At 28.0% G+C, this 25,705-nt stretch overlaps 3 protein-coding genes and 1 non-coding gene across 7 annotated transcripts; 2 read left to right on the top strand and 2 right to left on the bottom strand.

The window, feature by feature from the left end:
* Positions 1-2,616: 2,616 nt before the first annotated feature.
* On the bottom strand, positions 2,617-2,690 carry TRNAV-AAC. Its single transcript has one exon. It is a non-coding gene; the product is annotated as a tRNA-Val (tRNA).
* Positions 2,691-11,035: 8,345 nt separating this feature from the next.
* LOC113862814 (probable serine/threonine-protein kinase PBL1) lies at positions 11,036-16,150 on the top strand. 3 transcript variants are annotated; one of them, XM_027496035.1, is made up of 6 exons: positions 11,112-11,332; positions 12,363-12,724; positions 13,216-13,884; positions 14,379-14,636; positions 14,898-15,017; positions 15,190-16,028. In XM_027496035.1, the coding sequence occupies exons 3-6, from the start codon at positions 13,255-13,257 to the stop codon at positions 15,823-15,825; spliced, it is 1,644 nt and encodes a 547-aa protein (XP_027351836.1). In that variant the 5' UTR covers positions 11,112-11,332; positions 12,363-12,724; positions 13,216-13,254; the 3' UTR covers positions 15,826-16,028. The 3 variants fall into 3 exon arrangements, with proteins under 3 accessions (XP_027351837.1, XP_027351835.1, XP_027351836.1); XM_027496036.1 differs by lacking the exon at positions 12,363-12,724 and having other exon boundaries at positions 11,036-11,346; XM_027496034.1 differs by lacking the exon at positions 12,363-12,724 and having other exon boundaries at positions 11,072-11,332; positions 15,190-16,150.
* Positions 16,151-17,870: 1,720 nt separating this feature from the next.
* LOC113863235 (elongation factor P) lies at positions 17,871-21,382 on the top strand. Of its 2 annotated transcripts, none has more exons than XM_027496739.1 (7): positions 17,871-18,109; positions 18,178-18,255; positions 18,358-18,464; positions 19,447-19,524; positions 19,765-19,866; positions 20,506-20,587; positions 21,047-21,382. In XM_027496739.1, the coding sequence occupies exons 1-7, from the start codon at positions 17,977-17,979 to the stop codon at positions 21,163-21,165; spliced, it is 699 nt and encodes a 232-aa protein (XP_027352540.1). In that variant the 5' UTR covers positions 17,871-17,976; the 3' UTR covers positions 21,166-21,382. The 2 variants fall into 2 exon arrangements, 1 of the variants encoding a protein (XP_027352540.1); XR_003504529.1 differs by having other exon boundaries at positions 17,901-18,109; positions 19,765-20,016; positions 21,047-21,381.
* Positions 21,383-21,698: 316 nt separating this feature from the next.
* LOC113863312 (pentatricopeptide repeat-containing protein At1g09900-like) lies at positions 21,699-24,123 on the bottom strand. The gene has a single exon (XM_027496848.1). It carries the CDS (start codon positions 24,089-24,091, stop codon positions 22,493-22,495), a length of 1,599 nt encoding a protein of 532 aa, XP_027352649.1. The 5' UTR covers positions 24,092-24,123; the 3' UTR covers positions 21,699-22,492.
* Positions 24,124-25,705: the final 1,582 nt, after the last annotated feature.

Here is a 25,705-nt window from a genome sequence, read left to right on the forward strand (position 1 = left end):
TAAAAATTTAATATTTAATAAATAAATACTTTAAATTAATAATTTATATATTATTAATCAAATTTATATTACTAATAATGTTAGTTATTATTTTTTAAAATTAACATTGTTGTTACAATTATATTATAATAATTATATTTTTAGTTGTTCAAAAATTCAAATTAAGTGTACCTCAAAATTAAAATTTTTATTATAATTTTTATATTTTTTCTTTACTTATTTGTATAAATCAATTAATAAAATATCATGTATTTATTATATTTTTTGAATTATTAGATAAAATTTTAAGATACAAAATTTAATTTAAAAATTTTAAAAATTGAAGAGACTAAATATTAATATTTAATATTTAAAAATTAAAGTTAAACACATATAAATATTGAAACACTATTATTTATAATTAATAAATTTTTATTATTATTAATAATTTTTAATTAAGTCATTATTATTAATAAAATTAATAATAATATATAAAAAATTGTCACAAATAATTAATTATTAGTGACAAAATTTACATTTATTATTAAAATATGGTCATTAAAATTAAATTTCCTGTAGTAAAAATTATAAAATATAATTAATTAAAAACAAAACTCGTTAGGTAATTTTTTAAACATGTCCCGTTCTTAAATATGAATATTATATCAAAAGATTACGTTCTTCACCGTAAAAGATAAAGTTATAAGTTTATTCCACATGTATATTATGTTAGATATAAATAAATTAAGTAATATATCAAAGAAATATTTATATGCCCGGAGAGATATCAACTTCCATCGATGTAATTTATATTTAGTAACTTTTTATTAAATAATTTTTTAAAATTAATTTATTAGATAAAAAATTATAATTTTTTTAAATTAATTGCTTTAGTTATATACATATCAAAATTAACGTAATATATAAATTTAAAATACATTAAAAAAATAAAAGTTTTTCTATTATAATCTTTTAATTATTTAATTTTGAAAAAATTTAACACAAATAATTTATATTATATAGAATTATGCCTTTAACAATCAGCTAACCTGATGTTGGACACAAAAGTTCATCCTTCCAAACATGTTTGGAATATTTTAAGTATATGTAAAATTAAAATTAGAATTTTACTGTAATAAAAAATTATTAGAAAAAAATTTAAAATATATATTAATAATCTTAAAATATATTTGATAATATAAGCTTATGATTTAAGTTAATTAACTGTGAGTCCTGTAGTTTCTTTAAATTTTTAATTAAATCTTAATGATTTAAATTATTTTATTAAGTTCTTATAGTTTTTAAAAAATTAATTAAATCATCAATAATTGATATTGTTATATATATATATATTTTTTTTTTCAACAAAAACATAAATTATATTTTTATTGTGTAATGATATATTTGAGGTCGAATTATTGTTAACACTCTAGATTTTGCATGTTAATAGAGATAAGTTTAAAATATTTTTTTTTCTTTTACTGTTTTATTATAATAAAATATTTATATAAAGTTTGTGTAAAAAATATTTTTATTTAAATATTATTTTTCTAAAAACAATTTACTAAAATATAACTTTTTTAAAATTAATTTTTTGTCTAAAATGTTTTTTTTACGTGTTATAAATTTTGTGCAAAATTTTAAATTTTTTATATTTAAAAATAAATTTCACTAGAAAAAATGCAAAAATAAAAAATATAACGTGTCATATTATTTTAAATTTTATAGTGAAACTTAATATTTAAAAAAAAAATTCATCATTAATGTTGCATGGGAAAGTAACTGACCTTTTATCACTTTGTGGGACATGAGCATTTAGCACTTATCACGGGAAAGATGGAAAGTCATATGATGGGCATTTTTCATTTATATTTGAATATTAAATTTATTTTTTTATAATATTATATTTTGATATCACAGTTCTAGAATTTAAGATAATTTGATGTGTTGAAAATTTACGAGTTTCATATTTTTTTATAATAAAAATTATTTTTTGAAAAAATTTAAAGTTTTGTCAACTATAATACGAAATAAAAAAAACTCCTGACAAAAAATTAAAAAATTTATGTTTTAGTAATTTCCTTTTATAAGAATAATATTAAAAAAAGCATATAAAAACTTGAATTATTGACGAAAGAAGTTAGATTCGAAACTTAAGTTTTCTGTAGAAGTAATTTTTAAGACTTTAATAGTGATTTAAAATCTCTTTTTTTTGTAATATTTATTAATTTATAATATTTTAATTTTTGCATATTAAGTATGTGAGCATCAATATAGTTTGAAAGATAAATTTTCAATTTAATATTCAATTTAACCACTAACAACAAATAGATTTAGAAATTTAGAAAAATTTACCTCTAAAAAATAATGACAAAAAAAGTATTACTAAAAATAAAAAAATTAAGTTGATAAATTAAAAATGCCATATAATTGATATTTAATAAAAAAATGAATGACATTAATTATTAAGAATTTAATTAAAATTAAAAATATATGAATTTAATTAAAAAATAAACTAAATAAATAAATAAAATTTATAACTTTTAAAAGTTAACTTATAAAAATCACTTCGAGTAACGTTTAGTTTATTAAAAAATATTATATTTTTATTGTATAAAAATAGAAAGGGTAAAGAATTGGCGTCGCCCGGATTCGAACCGGAGACCTTCAGTGTGTTAGACTGACGTGATAACCAACTACACCACGACACCGCTGATTCTTTAATGGATATTACAAAATAACATTAATCCTTCTTTTTAACCATTTCACATGTTTCAATTGGTTGTTTTACTAAACATGTTTCAATTACAAATTAGAATTTTTATTAGCTTGTCAGCCGCAAGCTATAAATTTTGAGTTAGTTTTACCAGTTAGGGTTGCAGAAGAAATGTATTCAAAATGATAACAAGTATGCATTTAATAGTATTTTAAAAAAACTTTTAATTCCTAAAATAGTACTCTAAAGGTACTTATTAACATGTTTCAAACTCTAACAAAAACCAGTAAAGATTATTAAAAAATATATGATATAATTTTAAAAAATAATTTAATTAAAAAATGATAATAGAAGCACTTAAGATATTGTATACACTTTGATTCTCAAATATTTTGAAGCTGTTTCCACTTTGCCACATCACATGTGATACCATTTCAAACCTGAAAGGCTCTAACGGCTAGCTAGTGTCTCCTTCATTTCAAATCACAATAGCCATTGTAGCTGGGAATGCAATCAGAGAAAGTGCAATCATGGAGACTCAAAGTTACTGCCAAAGCCAACAACTTCAACTTCAGACTCAGATTCGCTGCTTTAACTCACAAACCCACTTCCACTCTCTCCTTTTTCCGCCTCTCCATTCTCCTCAAGCTTCATAAATTCGCCTTAACAATCACTTCGCACCCAACACATCCACCATCGTTCTTCTCAACCCAATTCATTACAATTCTTCACAAATTTCGACCTCGATTTCCAAAGAAGAAACAGTCAAATCCTCCATATCTGAAGGTTACTGTTACTTATCCTACTAATACAAATTAACGCCTTCTTTGCTATGTATATATATACATATTGATTATTAGATTAGCGATCGTTTGATTTTTACTGTTTCTTATATAAAATAAGATAAGAATATGATGACATTTTTATAATTAAAAATGAAAAAAAAAATGCATCTTTTCTTAAATCAAAGAAATATATTTTCCAAGGGCATGAGGAATAGGATTAATTGTTTTGAGCTCACTATGTTTACAATTCAATTCCATCAATGAAATTGCAGGACCCATTTCGTATTGGCTTCTGGGTTGTGGGATTTGTTGCATCTCTGGCTCAATCTATCAACAAGAAAGATCAAAGGGGAATTGTGATGCTTGCTTCTGTTGGGTCCTTGTTGCTTCTGTTCAGGAAATTGAAGATGGTAAAGCTCGTGACTTTGGCAACATTTTGTTTAGTGGTGTACGTTGGAACAATGTTTTGTTACCTACTTTTTAATTTTGATTGTAATTATTGGGATGACATTGGAAGGTATGCGTGGAATAAAATGGTTAATTTCTTGTAGATAGGTGTTCATGTTCGTGATGAGGAGGACTTTGATGCTGTCTTCTTTTTTTTTTTCGTCAGAAACTTTGATGCTGTTTATGTTGTCTTTCTGTCTCTGATATTCACAGATCCGTCGTTCTTAACATACAAAATGGATTTCAAAACTCTCTTTTAGCTTTTTCTTGGTTGGGTTCGGTTTAATCCGAGGAATATTGTCAACCCACTATTTTTAAAGTTTATTTATTATTAATTGAATTCTATACTAAACATTTATGATTAGTTAAATCTGCTACATGTTTCACTAAAAACAAAGTGAATGTATATTAGGGTATTGCTGGATAGTAAATATTATGATGTATTGAAAATTATAGAATGGTGTATTAATACTTTTTAATAGAATTTTTTATTTTTTATTCTGTAATTTTTTTATTGAATTGTAGAAATATAATTAATTATATTTTATAGCAGTTAAAGTTGGATAAGTATAGTGTGGTCTTTGTGGTTGCATAGAAATAGAATTATATTTTTTAATGGTGTTTTGGATGAGAGAGAAGTCCTAGATTCTATTATTCTGAGATCCTGAAAATGGTTATCACTTGTTAGTAAGGGAGAAGTTATTATGTTAGCTGATTGATATTTGAACCCACGAAATTGCATCTGTCTTAATTTTGAATAAGTATATTTTTACTTTTTATTTCTCTGAGTAAGTAATTTTTTATGTATATAAGTTTTGAGTTTCCCTTTAACTTTTTTTAATAAGATTTATTTTGCTTATAAAAATAAATTAAAAAACTACATACAAAAATTATTAAAATAGATAAGTATTCAGGTAAGAAGAGAGATGATGGAAAATTGGTTCAAGAAATTTGAATGTCTAAAAAAAATCATTAGAGGCACTAATAAAAAGAGTTGGTTGTATGATCTTTAACCCTATAAAAAAATAGAAGAAGACTATAAATATTAGAAAAAAAATTATTAAAAAATGTTTTATAATAAATAATATCTCTAAAAATTTAAATTTAAATTAATTCCAATTGCATCATGTAATTTAATTGACATTATTTAAAAGAATTTAGTTCTGTTATTGTTTATTTTTTTAATTAGTATCTTAAAGATATTGATTAGTATTTATTTGTAAGTTATTTAATAAGATTTATACAACCTTAACAATAAAGAAATGTTGAAAATAATGTATTAAAAATGTATTATTAATATTTTTCAAATATAATTGTTAAGAACGTTAATAATGCATCATCAAATGTTTTTTAATATATTTTTTATTAGTTAAACATAAAATTTACTCAATGATGTAAAAAAAAATATATTAAAAAGACGTATATCAAATAACATATTTTTTACATTTAGCTTGCAAGTTGCAACATGTTTTGGGTGCTGTAATTTGCTTGGCATGTTTTGATGGTTTGGTGCGGGCCGAGCCCAATGAACTATATATTTCCTACTTTGGATGACACTTCCTGGCCCATTCCAAAATCTAGGGTATATACTGTTTTTTCTTTAAAAAAAAAAAAACTAATGCATCAAGAAAATGGATTCTCTGAACCAAAAATAAAAAGAAATAAAATGTATATTGTAAGATTTCAAACTCTTAACCAACAGGATAAGAGATTTGGTCCCATGGATTGTTGACAATTCCATAATTAAATTTTTTTTTACCTCAAAAAATTGTAGTTTTCTCATTTACTCCTTATTTTAATTTCTTTTTCAATTTAATCTTTCAAAAAAGTTGTTTTTTAGTTTTATCTAGTCCTTGTATTCGTAATTTTTCAACTTGTTTTGTTATTTGCTTACAAAATGCTTGAGTTGTCTCATAATTTAATCAACACATGACATGAATGAAATGTATTATTAATAACATCACATCTTTTGTATTTCTAACTGAAATTTTAGCTTATAAAGTTAAGATTTCTAAAATTGATATTTGAAAATGTGTTATTAATTTTTTATTTTAAAATATTTAGCTTATAAAGGTAAAATATTTAAAAAAAATATAAAAAAATAAAAGTACAAATGTTACATCATCATTTACATCAACTATATGTCATATTATATAAGTGAAGTTAAATAATACAATATTAGTTCATTACAGAAAAAAATTATAAATTATTAATTGAGAAATTATATGAAAAGGAAAAATAGTTTTTAAGACGTGTTTGAAAATGATTAAAAAGTAAGAGATCAAATAAAAAAAATCTGAATTTTAAGAGAATCGAAATCTTACTTAAATAATGACTAAATAATGCTTGGATAACTTATTTTAGTCTCAAACATTGTTATCTCTTAATTTACTAATTACATGAAAATAAATGTTCTTGTCATAAAAATTTATGTTAATTATGTTAAATAATGAAAAAAAGATGATTAACTTTGTAATCCACTCTTATATTAATAAAGACTGTATTTTTTAAAGTGAAAGCATCTCTTATCATATTTCTTCTTCTAGATATGTAACTTCACTGCCATTTAAAATTAATAAATTTTAAAATTCTGTAATAATTAATTAATCTCAATTTTTTTACATAAAAAAAATATTTTTCTCGTAATCTCAGTCTATTCAGAATAATTACTTCTACTCTTTTTTTTCTTGTTGGTTAAAATTTTCCTTTTCATTTCAAATCTTAAATATTGTATTTTTTGAAAAAAAAAATTATTTGCCTCCTAAATTTGAGTTATGTATAATAAATTATGTATATTTCTATAGTAATTTTGAAATTTTCAAATAATGTTTTACATTTTTTTCTAAATTAGAAAATATTGGGAGCAAGGATATTATTTTTGCAGAAACAATAAAAAAAAAAAAACCCATTAGTGACGTGTGGTTATTTTGTGTAGTACTCAGACAATATTATCAAATAGAAATCACTATTTGTAGAAAAAATAATAATCTAAAACTACTATGATGTATAGTTTTAGTCTCAACTACAACTTAAGTGCATTAAGAAACTTCTTCGTGACACTTTTTTTTTTTTTAATTTAACATTATGAGTAGATAGTTCTTGTAAATACACTAACAGATATTTGATTTCTTGTACTGTATATATGTAAAAAATTTATTAACATAAGTTGCATCCACTTCAGTAATCTATTCGTCTAAAAAAAGTAATCTTTAATTTATTCAATTAGTAGACTCAAGAGATAGCTTATGCGCACCTCTAATTTATTCAATAAACAATTTGAGTAATTTTTCTAAGAGAATAAAACATGCAATTTACACCTTTAATTAATCAAACTTTATTTGTAAGAATATGATAGTTTTCTATAAGCATTCTTTAAACTTAACTGCTCTCCTTGCTTTAGAATATTATATCACATTCTTAAAAAAATTGTAATTAAAAAAAAAGAATTTTGTTCTTTCACAGTTCATCTACAACGACTAGGGTTACATCACATCTTATTTGTGACAAATAGCCTTTCATAAGACAATCGTCTTATATATAGAGCTTCACATGGAGTTCAAAGCATATAAGAGAATATTCCTTAACCCTTATCTTACAATTAAATGTGCTAAGATAGATTTTTCAATAAAAACAGCTAGATGTCAACCTAAGAATGAAAAATTCTACCTACAAATGCTACACAAGTGTAAAACAAAGTTGCTAAGAAGAGCTTTTGCTCAAAGATTTGAATCAACGTGTCCTTGGACAATACATAAGTCACAAAGTAAAGTTCACAACGTGCTTTTACCTCGGAAGTGATAAAAAAAATGCAAATAAATTGTTTTATTAAGGTCAATTTCTAAACCCATACTCTTTGTATTAGTTTTTCTCGCAATATCAAATAAAATTTTTTCACCCACAAATAAATTACGTCTAGTTTAACATGATCATATTCAGCAAGTTTATATTAGAGTTCATCAAAATTGAGTGTTCCGTTGTGTATGTGTATTCCTATTTAAACAATATTAAGTTACTTTATTTTGTATGAAATAAAAAATAATAAAACGTTATACACTAATGAAATCTATTTTATAAATAAAAAAGTTTTCAAATTTTGTTAATATGATTTATTTCAAAAGAGAATATTGTCCACAATTGTTGTTTAAACTTTTTAGTATAATTGAGCTTTCAAAACAAGTTTCAATTTGTTAATTTTATAAAATTGTTCTTTAAGGTTATTATATAATTTTAAACTATTAGAAACAAAATTTGTCTAATTATTTTATTTTTATTCAATTTTAGTCTAATTTTTAATTATTCAATTTTAATTTTATTATTTTCTTAATTAAGTAAATTTTATCGTTTCATTAAATTGCCATTCAATTTTTAATGACCATTGCACGATTTTCATCTTTATCTTCTTAATTTAATGATTGTTTTCATAAGCTAAATTATTAAATAAAATAAGTAATTTTTTTATATCAATAAAATAAGTATTTAAGAGTTATTTAAAAAATATGAATAATTTTTCATTTATGTGCGTGTGAATCAAATACTAAGTGGGAATGATATATATATAATATTTTTAAATAAAATAAATTTTATTAATTTAACCTTTGATTCGTATATTATTATCATAAATATCATATACATAAAATTTTATATAATTTAAATATTTATAGATATCCAACCAAATAATAATTATCTTTTTAATTTTAAATAATATGTCATATGTTAAAATATACAAAATTATAAAGTAATTTAAAGTTATTTAATATTTTATTCTTATATATTAAATTTAATATAATATATAATATTAAAATATATAAAAATTACTTAATTATGTTCTCATAATAATTTAGTTTTAACAAATTCTAACATAAATAACTAAAATAATATATAATTATATTATATGTTATATAAAATTAACATTTTATATAAAATTTTTTACTCACTTTTTTTATTAATTTTATTTTAAATTTTAGAGATTATTATAAAATTTCTCAATATCATATATAAAATTTTCAATTTTTTTGTGAATATCTATTTTTATATTTATATTTTTTACTGTCTTATATAAAATTTTAATTTTTTTTATAAATATATATGTTGACATTTATGATACGTTAGATCTAATTTTTATTATATTTGATTAATTTTATAATATTTCTAAATTCTCTATTTTTATGTCTTTTAATGTTTTATATTTATTAGATTTTATTTTTAATAATAAAATAACTTATAAAAAATAAATTGATTACTCTTATCTATCTATCTATATATATAATCATGTGATTTGATCAAACTTTTAGTTTTAAATTATGTATGATTTGAAAATTCAAATTCTCATTTTTTAAAATATAAAACACAGAGAAATATTAGTAATATGCATTTTAATAAAAAAAATACGAATCTTGGTATATTTTAGTAAAAATTTAATATTTTTCTTATATTTTATAGTTTTGATAAATTTTAATTAATAATAAATATGTTAAAAATAATGTATTAAAAAAATATACTATTAATATTTTCATATATCATATTAAGATTTATGTATAAATAAACATAAATTTAATTTATCAATTATAATTTTTTATTAAATTCATGTTTACCTATATTTTAATATGCTTTTAAACAGACATAAAAATATCATTATTGCTATTCGTATATATGTTTGCATTAGTTTTTAAGTAATTCATTTATTACTTTGAATTAAATAATTTTTTTAATGCATGTGTAAAATATATTATAATAATTTATATATAATAGTTCTATTAAAACATTATAATATTAAATATTATTATTTTTAGTAAAAAATATTAATAATTTTTGAATACGTGTCTGATGATACAGATTAAAACAAGGTGAATTAAATTATCATAAAAGCCGTTGTTATTTCTATTAATTATTTATTTTCCGTTTTAAGGTGGTCAAACTTTGGTCCATTTTTCTTGATAACACGAAACAACAAAAGGCTAGTTGTTGAGTTGAGCACTTGAGCATTGGGACCCACGTCTCTATTTGATAATGGAAATGAATCAGAAAATCCATGCCACGCGTACTCGGCGCGTGAAAAGACAAATGTGTTGATATCAGGCGGGGCCCACTTCGGTCCTAGCTACCGTCGATCTGAGAGATGTGCTCAAATCCAATGGCAAAGATTCATAGTCAAAGACCTATCTTGATGGCTCTCTTTGACCAACACATGCCCCTTTTTTTTTAATAATTGTTAGAAAATTAAATAAAAATTTCACAACTTTGACTGGGCTGTCACCCTCAACAAGGTGAACTTCGTTGAAAGTCGTGCATCACCCTAAATTACCAAAATACCCATGGACCCACCATAGCTTTCAGCTTTTTTGTTGATGTTCGAAATAAGAAATGTTCAACATCAACTTGACTATTCTGAAGTAGATTTTAAATTATTATTTTAAAAAAAGATAAAATTTAAATGTATTTAAAATTTTTTTAATTAATTATTGATTACATTTTTATTAATAATGTGTTAAAATTAAACTCTTATAAATAATATAATTTCACTAATTTTGCATGTTACACTAGAAATGTTTGTGTAATATTTAAATTATTTACAGTATTTTTTTGGACAAAATTTTAGTAATTTTTATGATATTACATTTTATACTCTAAAGTGTAGTTTTTTTTTTTTTTTTGCTTTAGAAGAGGTAAATTATTTAATTAATTAAGTTATACTTTTAAATCAAAATGGAGATATGAATGACAACTAAGCAACTAGATTGATAAAAAATAAAATATTTTTAAATCAAAATAGGACATTGCTTGAAAATATCATGATTCAAATCAAGAATATTATGGTAATAAATTTTCAAAATACGAATAAAACCATATAATTAAGGCTATAACAAAATGTACCAAATCTTAAAGTATTGACTGTCAAAATAAGAAATCTACAAAATCAGAATCTATCTAAGTTCAAATAAAAATTTGGATTATTGGAAGTAAGAAAGTGGAATCAAAAGTTGGAGAGACATATATTAAAAAAATAGAAAAAAATTAAAAATTAAAGAAAAGTAAAAAAGAAGGACAAAGTTGGAAAAAAGAAAAAAGGAAAAGCACATCTTTTGTTTGTGTTTAATGAAAATATTATTTTAATCACTTAATTAAATCTGGGTTTTGGGTAGGTTTGACCACTGCTCATTGGGTTCCATTTTCTCTCTTTTTCTCTCTCTACAATTCTAAATATTCTTCTAATCTCTCTTCTACTTTTTTCTCTCTCTCTCTCTCTCGCTAAACTCTCCACTCTTCAGCTTTTCCAATCTGCTTTCTTTGACTCGATAAGGGGTTTTTCGTAGACGAATCAAAACCACAGAAAGTTCCGATTTTTACCCATTTTGCTGCCCCTGGATCGCTTCACTCCGAGTTGCATGAGCTGCCATTTCTCGCGCAGGTTCGTTTAATTCCGTACGTTGTTTTCGATTCGTGTAATCTTACCCTTTTTTGTTGTAAATTTGTTTGGGAATTTCGTTTTCTGCTGGTTTTCTTGGATCTCGGGGCTTGTTTTGTCGTTTGATTTTTTTGCCAGTTCATTGTTCATTTTCTTCTTGATTTGATTTTCTATGTTTTTTTCGTTTTATTTGGAAAGTTATTGGTGGAGATGAAATTTTGCGGCTTGGAAAATTTTATTTTATTTTTTGGTGTTTACCTTGTTAAGTGAAACTAAATGGAATTAATGTTTTTTTTATTTAATTTAATGGATCTAATTGGTTTTAGTGTAGTTGAATAGATGGAGGTAGTGAGTCTTCAGCGATTTAGTATTTCTGTTCATTTGAAAAAGCATTTTGCCCATTTGTTTTTATTTATTTTTTCACTTCAATACTTGTAAAAATTGGTGAGTGACATGGCAGAAATTGAAGTAATTTTATCATACTATTTAATGGGAATGTGATAGACAAAAGTTGGAAATAAGGCTTATATGGTGTCCCGTTAACCCAATGTTGATTAATTGTAGTGTTTTGCATTCAATTTAGAGTGATTGGTGCTTATGGGTTCGTTTTAAGAAATGTTGGGACTTGGGAGCAACGAATCAAAAGAGAAATGAAATGAAGAGTAGAGGAAGATTGGGTGTTTTATTGTTTTAAGATGTGCTCACTGGAGAAGATGAAATTCAGAAAAGTTAAAGAGTAAACAACTATTTTGGGGCTTGAAAGATTTTCAATATATATGTAGTGCAGAAGTTAACTGCTTGTTTAACCAAATCAATGCCATGCTCTCGCAATTCTTGGACCAAATTGATGTTTGAAAATCTTTTGAGGATCAAATTGGATGTTTACTAAAAATTAAACAATGAAACATTGATACGCAAATAATTAATAGTCAGGCATGTGGTAGCTGGAATGGCATGAACCACGTTCGATGTGACTGCTCACTTCATTGATTCAGATCTCATGATGTTTCGTTATGTTGCTGGAAATGCACAGCAGCAATGGTGCCAGAATCGTAGACTTTCCATTCTGTTGTATTTCCAATGGTATGGATCTCAGAGCGACAGGGATCCTAAGTTCCTAACAGCTACTACAGAGCAATGAACCAAGGCAGCGATGGGTGGGTGTGGCCAGATTCTTGTTTGCACAGAGGTCTGTGAGATGGCTACTGAAAAGTGCATGGCTTCCAAGCTGCAAGGATGCAGTGGTCGAACGATCAGGGCATGGGGCCCTGTGGACAATGAGTCTCCAGTGGCAGGATGCTTTCAGGCTGATTATTTGGGCAGGGGAGTTAATGAGAGATAAAACGCAGTTGCCAAGGAGAGAGAATTTGAAAATAAAATGCGCTTTGAAACATGGTTAGCCAGTTTCTAGTAATTAATGTTCGTGGAGAATTATGAAAAGAATCCAATAGTTAATGGAAATAGAAAATGGAATAAAGAAATCATTCTGTTTCAATTTTCAATACTAGTTTTATTATGTTAAAATATTATTTCAATTATTAGAATGGATTTTTAACAATTAACTATTAAAAAATCTTACCGTTCAAGATATGCTTGGATTCATGGTACGACTCATGATTTGATAACCATGGTGAGGAATAAATTAATAGAAAAAGGTGACAATGAAATGCTTCTCGACTGCCCCTTGTTTTCTTGTTTTTGTTTTCAAACATGACTGCATGTGCCTATCTTATATCAATGAGAATCAAAACTTAAACTATGTGTCTGGACTCTGGAAAACAGATGGTTGCATTACTTGTGGGTTTTCTAACTGTGGCATGTTGAAGTACACTAAATTAGTAGTAGACATAATTTTTATTTATGCACCTTTTATTTTGTTTTTGCAGACATAGAGTTCTTTTCAGCGACAAAGTTCTCTACAAAAGATGGGGTGTTTCACTGTATTGAAGAACAAGAAGAAAAAGTCTGATCAGATTTTGTATGTAAAACGGGCAAGCCATAATGAGCATGTACCAACAGTTCTGCCCGAACCTCAAACTCATACTCGCTCACTCCAGTCTGCTCCTCCTAGTTTTAGGACCAGAGTGAAACCCATTCAACCCACTAATAAAGTCAGTAACAATAGAACAAGAACATTATCTGCTCCATCAACTCTTGATGCAGCAGAACAAGAAGCTTTGGCCTCAATTGAGTATGAGGAACAAGAAGAGTCAAAACACCGGGCTGCATCAATGAAGGAGCAGCGTTCATCTAGTCCACAACCTTTACCCCTTCCATCTCCTCAGGGAGGTGGTGTATTGAAGGCTGTTGGCAGCTTTAAGTCAGTGACAGCTAGTGGTCCTCTATATGCTTCTGGACCTTTGCCGCTTCCACCAACTGGGTCACTTAGGAACTTTATGTACGAGGAAATTGCTGCTGCTTGCCACAATTTCTCTTCAGATAGATGCATGTCCGAATGTCTTTCCTCCACAATATATAAAGCGTCCTTTGGCGATGATGCTTCAAGTTCAAAGAAGTTTGAAGCCACTGTCACACGGCTTCACCTATCATCTCAGGTACTTTTCTCCATACTATGCTGCTTTGATTTCATTTCTTGGTATTCTTATGTACGGTGATTGCTTACTTGTCTTATTAATGGTGCACGCATGTTATCTTAGAATGGCCAGAATTCGATGTTTTATATATTTTTGTAATGTATTGAGATATGTTATGCGTAAGTTTTGTTTGGTTGGGTTTAACATATACATGCAGCAGCGAAATTATGACAGGCATCAAAGTGTTTTTAAGTTTTTGATTAAATAGTTGTACTTGTAAGCATAGTTCTTCTTGCTATCCACCTTACTCTTCTATGCCATACATATGAAAATGTTGTTAAACCCTTCCAAACTGAAATGCTTGAAATTGTTATGAATTACATAGTACATACCTGTGGATTGAAACTTAAATCAGTTACCGTTAGAATTATGAGTTTTGTGTTTTGGACATTAAAACAAATGTCAATTATATGAAAACATTCTGTAGTGGTCTAAAAGTATCTGTCTTCTTTCAGGGCTTGAAGGAATTCATTAATGAGGTTAATACTCTTGCATCTTTGCAACATCCAAACCTCTGTAAATTGCTAGGATTTCATGCACGAGAGGCTTCAGAACATAGGATGTTGGTTTATGAGAGGCTATACCATGGAAGCTTGGACCGCTTATTGTATGGGAGATCTGATGGGCCATCTATTGATTGGAACACAAGAATGAAAATTGCTATATGTGCTGCACAAGGTCTAACTTTCTTGCATGAAGAAGGGCCTTTTCAGGTAATTAGTATAAAATTATATTGAATATGTTTAACTGAAGAAGCCTTGTGTGGTCATATGTATGCCTTTCCTACTTGTTTGGAGTTCAGATCACTCCAAGTGAGTGCTGAAGGACCTGAGTTGTTTTGTTTTTCATGGTACATGGACGGAATATTGTGAGGATGTTATGATTAGATATTTTATTTCCACAGACAGTACATTATTCTTATTCAGCTAAATTTATACCTTCATCTTTGCTCACATACTTTTTTCTGTCTGCAGGCGATGTATAATGAATTCTCAACAGCCAACATACAGATTGACAAAGATTTCAGTGCAAAGCTTTCAGGATATGGTTGTGTTGGACATATTCCAGAGGAAGAGATATCAAGCAGTTCATCTGTAAGTTCTTTCACTTAATAGTATTTTGTGCTCTAAAATAGCCTCAGTTAGTGTCTATTATATTCAGCCAATATTCTGTACCTTATCATCATATTTTTCTTGAGTATTTATATTTATTCCCTAATTTTTGTTCTCATTCATTATATTAATGAATTTATTTATTATTGTCCAGGCTGTTGGAAACCTATCAATGGAGACACTGGAGAAAGGAATGCTCACTCCAAAGAGCAACGTATGGAGTTTTGGAATTTTCCTTCTGGAGCTACTCACAGGAAGGAAGAATCTTGACAGCCGTCACCCCAAGGAAGAGAGAAATTTAGTCAAGTGGAGCCGGCCCTTCCTAGCTGATAATCATCGTCTGTCGTTGATCATGGATTCTCAACTCAAAGGTCGGTTTCCTTCCAAAGCAGCAAGAACAATAGCTGACATTGCACAAAGATGCCTTCAAAAGGAGCCATCAGAAAGACCTACCATGAGAACTGTTGTTGAGCATCTCAAGATGATTCAAGATTTGAAATACTCGTGCCGGTTCCCACTGCAGGAGCCAGCATCAAATGCTGGAAAGCAGATGTCAAGATCACCAAGTCTTAATGGTATCATTACCCCTGCTCCAAGGTTGAGTTTCTCTCCGTCGCCACCATCGGGTGTTGCCCCCGTATCTGTTTCACCTCCAAGATGGTCGGGAGTGCCGATCCTCCTTCCGCCTAGGGCTTGTTCTTCCAGTATCTCTTTGGAGGAGCTTGATAGGCAAGAAAGTCGCAAGTCATCATCCTCAGCCTCTAGAAGGGCTAGTGTTGAAGGATTTTGAATGTCTATAATGTTCATTTTTTATTTATTATTTTTGGTGTGATTCAACACAAATTTATAGGAGATAAAGATGTGGTTCTTCCACCTTTGAATCCCTTAGTGTGATGCTGAGAGGATGTTCTTTTGTAGATAGTGCAAAGGTTGGTCTGACCGGGTTCAATTAGTTACCCCATTTATATGAAAAGTTTATATGGTTTTAGCATTTTCCTCCCTTCTCTGCACCTCAACAAGAAAATATGTGGGCAAAGAGTAAGTAGCCTTGCCAACATGCTAAATATTTGCGATAAGAAGCACCACATAATTATTGAAGAATGCTAGCAACATTGTCATTATTGACTAAAATTTATTACAAATTATAGAATTATGAGAGAAACATTAATTTAGAGGTAAACATTAATGTAGGGGTAAGAAAGAAAGAAATATATAAGTGTGTTTTTAGCATTTTTTTTACGTGGAAATTGTATTTTTAAATAGAATGAATTAAAAAAAAGTCATGAAAAGTTATTTATTTAAGCACTTAGTAAATAAGTTTTTTTAAAATGGTAATTTATATAATAAATTTAGTAATAAAACTTACTAAGATAAGTTAAAAATAATTTATTTTAATATGTTATATTAAGTAATGTATTAAAATAAGTTAAAAACAATTTACAATAGTAATAAGTTGTTTTTCATGATTATGAATTTTTAGCAAGGTACAAAATGTATCATCAAATATTCAATATAATTTCACGAGATCTAGTTTGATTCAAATAACGTATTCTAGCCAATCGAAAGGATCTTCTGATTAATCCAAAGATCATTTTCATTCTATTAGGAATGAGGATTCGAAATATTACACATGAATCAATCAAAGAGAGATTCAGGAACTAAAAGAAAGATTGATTCTTTATTGGAATCCTTCCTTTCTTCAAACGGAATGAACAGAGATAGAATCAGAGTGATTCTCTAAAAGTCTTTCTCGATATTTCTTAATATGCTGACTATTCATGAAACTTGAGAAGCATATGAATAATCATCTGTTTCCAGAAAAAATCAAAGAAGGTTACATAATTTATGAAAATAATTTGTTCATAAGTTATATATTATTTAAGCTAAATTTTAAGAATTTAGTAGTAAAATTATTTTCATAGAATGTGAATATAATGAAGATGAAAAAGAGAAAGATATAAATGAAGAGAATGAAAGTAGAACATTTTATTTTTCGCATTATCTATTCTATTTATTTTTAATTCAATTTCTTTGAGAGAAAATTTACATTAAATAAAATCACATGATAAGATTATTGATTTAACAAATGTCAGAATTAAAATAGGATTACAAATGATATCTTATCTTAATTTTTTTTATTTTATTCATCAAAGAAATCTTAAAAGTATTACAAATTTTTTTGTGCAATTTTTTGTTTTTTAGTGTAGAATATGATTAAGATAGTATAATGTGTATAAAGTTGACAACAGTCAATTTTAAATTTTTTTCAAAATATTTTTATTTTAGTTTTTTATTTAAATATATTTTAGAAAAAAATCTATTAAAAAAACTTAAAAATATTTTTATAGTAAAAATAAAATTTAATCATATAAAATTTTAAAAAATAAATTACATTACAACATTGGTAAAAGATTAATGCATAATATGCATTTTAAATTTACATTAATAATAATAATAATAGAAGAGTATTATAAATAAAATAATACGACAATAACGGTATTAATTTATATAAATAGTAATAAAATATTTTTGTACAAATCATAATAAAAGATTATTGCATTATTTTTGAATAATTTTATTGTAAAAACATGAATACTGTTTACATTATCGATTTATATTATCAATATCATTTTACATTTCATTGCATTTATGTTAATAATTGTAAATGGAAATAATTAAAATTAAATATAAACTAAAATATAACAAATAAAATACAATTAAAGTTTTAAACAATTTGCATAAAGAAAATTATTATCAGGTTATCGAATACACAAAAAAGAAAAGTTTTGTGAAATTATTTGTTTTTAAAAAATATCAAAACACATATACACAATTGATTTGTTTTGAAAGTGAGTGAAAGTGGGTGAAAAGGTGAAGCAGAAGAACCTTTCCTTATCCTTTATGTAAGAAGTGAGAAAGAACTGAGAACGAAGCATTAACAATGGTGGCGGCAATCGCAACCTTCAAGCTTAAGCTCTTTTCTTCATCAATGTTGAGTTTCAGTGCTTCCACTTCTTCTTCGTTTCCCTCTCTTCTCCCAATGCGAAGCCCCTCTTCCAAACCTCGATTTCTCAGTGAGTCTCTTCCTCCCTCTCTAACAACCAAGCCTTTCCTTATTCGCTAACTTGCTCGTTTCTTTCAGAGATTTACGCCTTATCCAGCAACGACATCAAGGTCGGTTCCAACCTTGAAGTCGATGGTTCTCCTTGGCGTGTCTTAGGTATCATTCATTATTATTTCTGAACTGTGATTTTAATTATGGATTGTGTTTATAACGCTCTTAATTTGGCTTGCATTGCACTTTTTGTTTTGTTTGTTTCAGAGTTTCTTCATGTTAAACCGGGAAAAGGTGCGGCATTTGTGAGGACCAAACTAAAGAACTATATCACAGGGAATACGGTTGAGAAAACCTTTAGAGCTGGAAGCACGGTAATGCACGCTAAATTCTCACCATTTTCTTTAGTGGCATGAAATTAATCTATTTAAATTAAGTGTTTATAATCTGCATTCTACCTGCTTTACCCTCGTTAAAATTTTAAACTATTATTGTTATATATTTTAATGAAATTAAAAATGTCTTATATGAATACATTTGCTATCTCTATTTGAGATTTAGTCAAATGAATTAAGACATCTTTAAAGCTAATGACATAAAAAATAACAAGTGATAAAATTATTGGTTTTTCATATGCATAATTTATTTGGGTAAGTTTCCACACAAGCACTTACAGGAGAAGAAACTGAGGAGATAAGATTAATAAAAACTTATTTCATTAGTTAAAATCAACTTGTGCATTTTATGTTTTGTAGAAGTTAGATGACAGAGCTTTTTAAAAATAGAGGAGTATAAGTTGATTTTTACACATGAAAAAGTTTTGTTTATTTTACTTGCTTATTTTGTTTCCAATAAGTTACTTATTGTGAAGTTAATCTAAATTGGGCTATAATGTGGAGTGGACAGACTCATGCAATCTTTGGTGCACAGGCGAGCAATGTGAGTCAACACCCACTCCCAAGTGTTGTGGGGCTAGAATAGACATGGCCTAATTGAGGTGTGCCGATGAGTAGATTAATCCACCGTTGTTATATAAGTATTTGATGTCGAGGGTTTCTGCTGTTTGTCTTACAACCTATGTTTAAAGAATGGCTGAGAGTTTATAGGATTGTATCCTTTATGTGATCCCCTCTCCCTAAAATATAAGTATTTTCTGGGGTTTCCTTGTGAATTAATGAGGTAGTCCACTCATGTATCCAAGAGATGTGAGTGGAAAAGAATTCACAATGATGGTATGGCTTGTGAAGTATTATAATTTCCTGTCTCTCTTCTGTCTATTGGTTATAATTTCTGATTGAGAATTAGATTTTGTGGGTTTATATTTTTCCAATTTTCTGTTCTATTTCCTTTTGACAGATTGATGAAGCAAATGTATTCAAGGAAACAAAGCAGTTCACATATAAAGACGGTTCTCAATTTGTCTTCATGGACTTGGTATTATCTGGAATCTATCACTATATAATCTAACAGTTATAGATATGTGCATTTTTTGGCTCTAACTAAATATAATCTCCGCCCACTGGTCAGTGACTATGATGAAGAGTTACCCCATTAGGTTTATACTTTGTTTTCCAATAATTGTTTTGTTTTTATTACTAGTAATTAGTCAACTAACAATTAATGTACTGAGTTTTCTCATTGTCTATATAACGTGCTGTATTTTAATTTTATCAGAATACGTATGAGGAGTTTCGTCTGGGTGAATCAGAAATTGGAGACAGAACAAAGTGGCTAAAAGAGGGAATGGATTGCAATTTGCTGTTATGGAATGGAAAGGTAACCTTGTCATCTCATTATTTATTACTATCTTTCACAATCTCAAACTTATATTTTTGTAGACCAGTAATTGAGAAGTTCTAGGACATGAAGCGGCCTTGGGTTCTTGAAAACTTGAACTAATATAGTTTTGATATTCATAAATAAGAGGTAAACTAATTTCTATTTTATTTGTTCAAAGGGAGGAGCTTGTTGGTGTATAGTTGCTAATGGATAAAACTAATCCAGAATCTATTGCAGATTCCATATTTTTTATTTGTTTAGTGTCTTTAACTTGATATGGTTCTATCTGATTTAGGGGTATTTCACTTTATAGAAGGACTGCATGCTTTTCTGAAATTTTGAATGATCTACTGTGTGGTTATGTATTTTATACACTTTGTGAGTTTTTCTTCTCCCTAATGGTGTTTTACCTAGACTGCCTAGAATTAATTTGATTGTTACTCAAGTATTTAAACTACATTTTGATCTTAACCCACTAAAATTTGAGAATAGATACGCTCTTGCTTGATCACTTCAGAGACAAACTCAAACTAGGGAGCATTTTCCAATTTGCTATATGGAATTTATCATTAATAGGATATGTACAATTACTGCTATTGATCTTGTTTAACAATTTGTCTCTTGATATTTTTTCAGGTTATTGATGTTGAACTCCCTATCACAGTCAAACTTACTGTAGTTGATGTGGATCCAGGACTTAAGGGTGACACAGCCCAAGGTGATGCCATTTTGTTTATGCTACAGATATTTATTTTGACAAAATTCATGTTGCAAACTTTGAAAATGCCAATCATATACGTAGCCAAGAAAATTTTCTGTTACACGAAAATGATCAAACCATCTGCTAGACGATGATTTTCTCATCATGTTCTATCTAGATTTGTCAAGGGATGAATTCATGACTAAGATTTCCCTTCATGCATATTTCACAAATTTGGCATCAGAAACAAACAAAGAAAAACATGATTGGGTTTTATTGTTGCTCATATAAATGCGATGTATTAAATTTCAAAAGGACAAAATCGGTTTGTTTACCTCATCTTGTTGTCAAGGAAAAAAAAACTTTGATAGTTATTATGGTTTTTCTGCTTGGTTTCCTCCTTTCTCCTGTGTTATTTTTTTCTTACATTCCCTTGTAGAACTTACTGAACCCTTGAAAACAACACATGATTGACAGGTGGATCAAAGCCAGCCACTCTTGATACTGGCGCTGTTGTCAATGTCCCACTCTTTGTAAATGTAGGTGACGAAATATTGGTTGATTCAAGAACTGGGCAGTACATGAGTCGTGCCTGAGAATTCACTTCAAGTTTTGTAGTTGAAGTCCAGATAATTACCATCTCTTTTGTTCTTTTATTTTTAAGTAATTTATCATTCATAAAATGCAGCACGTGTAATATTCAGCTTAGCAAACTGGCCTTGATTTTACAACGTCGAGTTAAAATTGAGTTGTAATTAATGTACGAAACTAAAGCTCTAGCAGCATTTTTCTTCAGCATGACACTGTTGCGTCAGAAAACTAGCCATTAAGTCACTCATTTTCATTTTTAGGTAAAAAGTCGTACATAAAAGAATCATGGTTTTAATTAACTTTCAAGAAAACACTCCCACACGTTGGCGGTAATATAAAAAAATTGGATAAACCATCGGTTTAGTTCTTGAAATGTGCAACATGACTGGTAGTAGTCTTCTAAAGCTAATAGTTTAAACATTAATATTTGAAATTAACAATCATAAATTTAGTCTTTACCATCAAGATATATTAGAATTTTAACCTCCATTCTCTCTTTTTTCTTTGTATTTCGTCTTTTTTATTTTTTTGCGAACTTATCTTTGATTATAACAATAATGACGTTTGAGATTTCTAAAACGTGATGGATAAAAAGTAAAAGCAGAGAACACTATGATGAAAAGTAAAACCTTGAAGATTTCTAAAACACTAACATTTGAGATCCAGATCTTCAATTATTCTCATCCTTCTCTTTCTGCCTCCTTAAATTTTTTATTTCAATTAAATCCAAAAATCAGTTAGTTTCTCATTCAATTAGAACTCCTCCGTCATGGATTCATGACTCCCATGAGTACGTCGGACTCACCAAAGTATACACAGCACCAAAGACACCCGAATCCATACACTATACTAATAATATACATTTCATCTTGAGACTCATATCATGATTTGCCACCTTACTTCCCATTCCCACACTTATCCTTTCTATGAAATTCCTCATCCACCTGTGCTTGTTTTTTTGACAATCCAAACAAGGTTTGTCAGAATGATTTTTTGCCCTTTTGGTAGAATTGCCACGGCACATTGATATAAGAGTCTGATTGGTTTCACATTCACCATGAAAACTATCACAATTAATACCTGCAAAATGGAAAAAATTTGAAATCATCTAAGGTACCTCGTATCTTGTGCTCGCAAATAAATAACGGTTGATTTTACTTTTTTTTAAACTCCCTTGTGTTTGGCTACGAAGAAACAAAAAAAACCGCTAATCCAAAAGAATAGCGTAGAATATTGCAACCAAATTATCTTGGTGTATATTTGGTTTAACTTACTTTTAGAAATAATTACTTATTTCCTACCGATTCGGAAAAAGCTTTTAAAAAATAGTAATTATTTTCTTGAAATGAAACTGAACCCAAACATGCTGTAAATCCCCGGGTGAGCTTGTAATTCCTCCCTTTTCATAACACTTGGCAAAGGTTTCCTGTTGGGAACAACACCTTGCTTCAGTGCAGCACCAAACAAATAAGCAGCAGAAAACAATCTACCCTGTTCATTGAGTTCTTTGATCAACACGTCATAGGAAGTTCTACCAGGAATTCCTCCAATTGCATGCGAAAGGACCAAAGTTGACATTGCATCGTCCACTCTTCCCCATCCACAAAGGCCTTGAATCATTTTGTCAAATGTAACTGACTCAGGGGAATATCCCAACCTAACCATATCATTCAAAACTTCCAAAGCCTCATCAAACTTCTTTCCCCCACAAAGTGCCCGAACCATCACCTCTAGTGTCCTCTGGTCAACCACTGAATCCCTCTCCTTCATTTTCTCAAACACTTCACATGCATCTTGAATTAGTCCTCTCTCCTTCCATGACATCTTGCACAAACGCCCCACCAATGTCCCCATCACCCTCACATCGACTTCAAACCCAACTCTCACCATTGCCTTGTAAACTCCAAGAGCTGCTACAATTTCATTCCACTTCAGCAACCCATGTAAGACAGTGCTATAACTAACATAATCAGGAACACACCCATGTTTATCCTTCATCATCTTCAAAATAACCACACCCTCCATTGGCCTTCCCTCCCTAGAATACCCTTGTAACAGTGTGTTGATAGTTACCACATTGGGCACTACCCCAGTTCCCTCAGCTTCATTGAGCAACTCCATTGCTTCATCTGAACGACCCACTTTGCATAAACCATCCATTACAGCAGTATAAGAATAAACATCAGGCTCCAGTGAGGTTCCTTTCATACTCATCAAAATCTCAAATGCTTCTTCCACCTTCCCTACATAGGACAACCCCTTAAGCAAGCAATTTTGTGTTTGAACATTGGGTTTGTAACCCTTTCTACCCATGATTTCACAAACCTCTATTGCCTTTTGCACTCTCCCCCTTTTGCAAAGTGAGTTTATGAGCACAGTGAAAGTTGCAGGATCTGGTTGAAACCCTTTTTCCAGAATGGTGTCCAATGCTCTCTTGGCTCCTTCCACATCATTTTTCTCACAGTGGCACCTTATCATGATGGAATAGGTGCAACAATCTGGCATAAGTTGAAAAGATGGTAACTTTGTGAAGATTCTGTGACAAATGTCAAACTCTCGTGCAATGACTAGAGCCATGAGAAGGTGATTGAAATCTGATATGGTTTGAAATTCTGGATCTTTCTCTAGAATTTGCAGTATCTGGGTTTTGGAATTGGAGGAGAATAATGTTGTAATCCTTTGGACAAGACCTTTGATTCGAAACCTAGTGGTTGAATCCTCAAAATTCAGGTCATTTGTTGTTGTGTGTTTGAAGGGTGAAGAGTGGTTTATGTCTTCATGTGAAGGGTCAGTGGCAGAGAAAGAGAGTATGCTTTTAGTTGGTCGGATAGTAATGTTATCATTGTTGATTTTGTTGGTGAAAAGAGGGGTATTTAGTGTATAGGGCTGAAAAATTTTGTAGCTTGTGGGAATTGGAGAAGGCATGAGCATGGACTCTGATGGAGGAAGAATTGTAACAGTGTCTGTCTGAAGAGGCATTTCGCATGCCATTTGGTGACATATATATCGCTTTAATTGATCGAAGGGTGAAAGATGACATTGTCTTTTAATGTATTTGGCACGTAACTTCGTTTCAATTTCTGGTGGTAACAATCAAGAGTAAATTATTGCCTCTTCTGGTAAATGAATTCATTTTTTTACTTTTTTTCCCCTTCGATTTAAAATTGACATCTCTATCATTTTATCTGTTTGGTGAGATTGCTTTTGAGAATCAAACGATATTATTAGATTTAATAAAAACTAAATTATCAAATATACTATTAACTATGAAATTATTATTTTTATATAATTTCTTTTATTTTTTAGATTTTTCTCTATTACTTTTATTGAAGAATCTTCAATAGCTTTCTTTGCACTTATTTAAATTACCTTAACCAGTTTCTTTCCTCTTGTATGCGAATAATAATTTGTTTTGCATATTGTAAATATTTAAAATTCTAGATAAAAATATTAGAACGTGAATTTAAAAGTATATAAAAAATAATTTAATTAATGAAAAAGATCATTATATTAAGTTTTAAAAATGTACATTATAAGGTAACAATACAAGCAGATATTTTTTAAATAAAAATCAGGTTATTTAATAAAATAATTAATTTAATAATGATTTAGGATACATTGTTGCTAAATGTTAATTGAAAAAATTTAAGGATTGGCTATATATGTTAAAAAAAATTATTGAATAATTAATTTTAGAGAATTTTATATAAAAGTTAAAAGAAATTATAAAATGAGGAATATATGTGGCTGTATGAGATGAAGGTTATCTTATTTTATTTGTAGTACATATAAAGGCTATCTTAATTTATTTTAAAGAATAATGAATCAATTTATTATATCAAGTAAATAAGCAACTATGAAAGAAAGCGTTGTTGAGATTTAAAAGAGATTTTTTTTTGTCGGCATGTCATTTTCCAATGGAGAGAAAAGGAAGGGGACATGTAATTTACAGCCTTTCAAGAAATGCTTAAATTACGTTATGTTAAGTATTACTTCTATTATTCTCTTTTGCATAGATTAATATATGTTATTTTTTAGTTTATTTTATCATGACTAAGTTTAAGTTCTATTATTAACTTATCGAATTTAAAAAATAAAAATAAACATTCGAGAGTTTTTATATTTTAAAGTCTCAAAGTTGATGATAAGAGTACTAAAAAATATTAGTCTCATAATTTTAAGACTCAATTCACATAATTTTTTTTAAAAAAAATATTAATCTTATTAAAAATAACAGCCTAACAAAAGTAATTGATGTGAAGAGTTCAGTTATGCTATGTTTGTTTGATGATTGAACTAAAGAAAATGGTAGTAACTAAAATTTATCTCTACTGAAATGCTAACAATCACTTATAATATGTTTGGATACACATTATGTATTACATATATGTAAATTTCACATGCTATTTTTTTATAGAAAATAATTACCATTGTTTTTTTATTCAAAATATAAAATATAAAAATTGTGGAGACACATTCCGGAAAAAAAAAACATCATAGAACGAACTCTATAATATAATTATAAAAAAGTTAATATTATAATAT

Source organism: Abrus precatorius, unplaced genomic scaffold (genome assembly GCF_003935025.1).
Source record: "Abrus precatorius isolate BTA unplaced genomic scaffold, Abrus_2018 Scaffold3, whole genome shotgun sequence".
NCBI classification, from domain to species: domain Eukaryota; kingdom Viridiplantae; phylum Streptophyta; class Magnoliopsida; order Fabales; family Fabaceae; genus Abrus; species Abrus precatorius.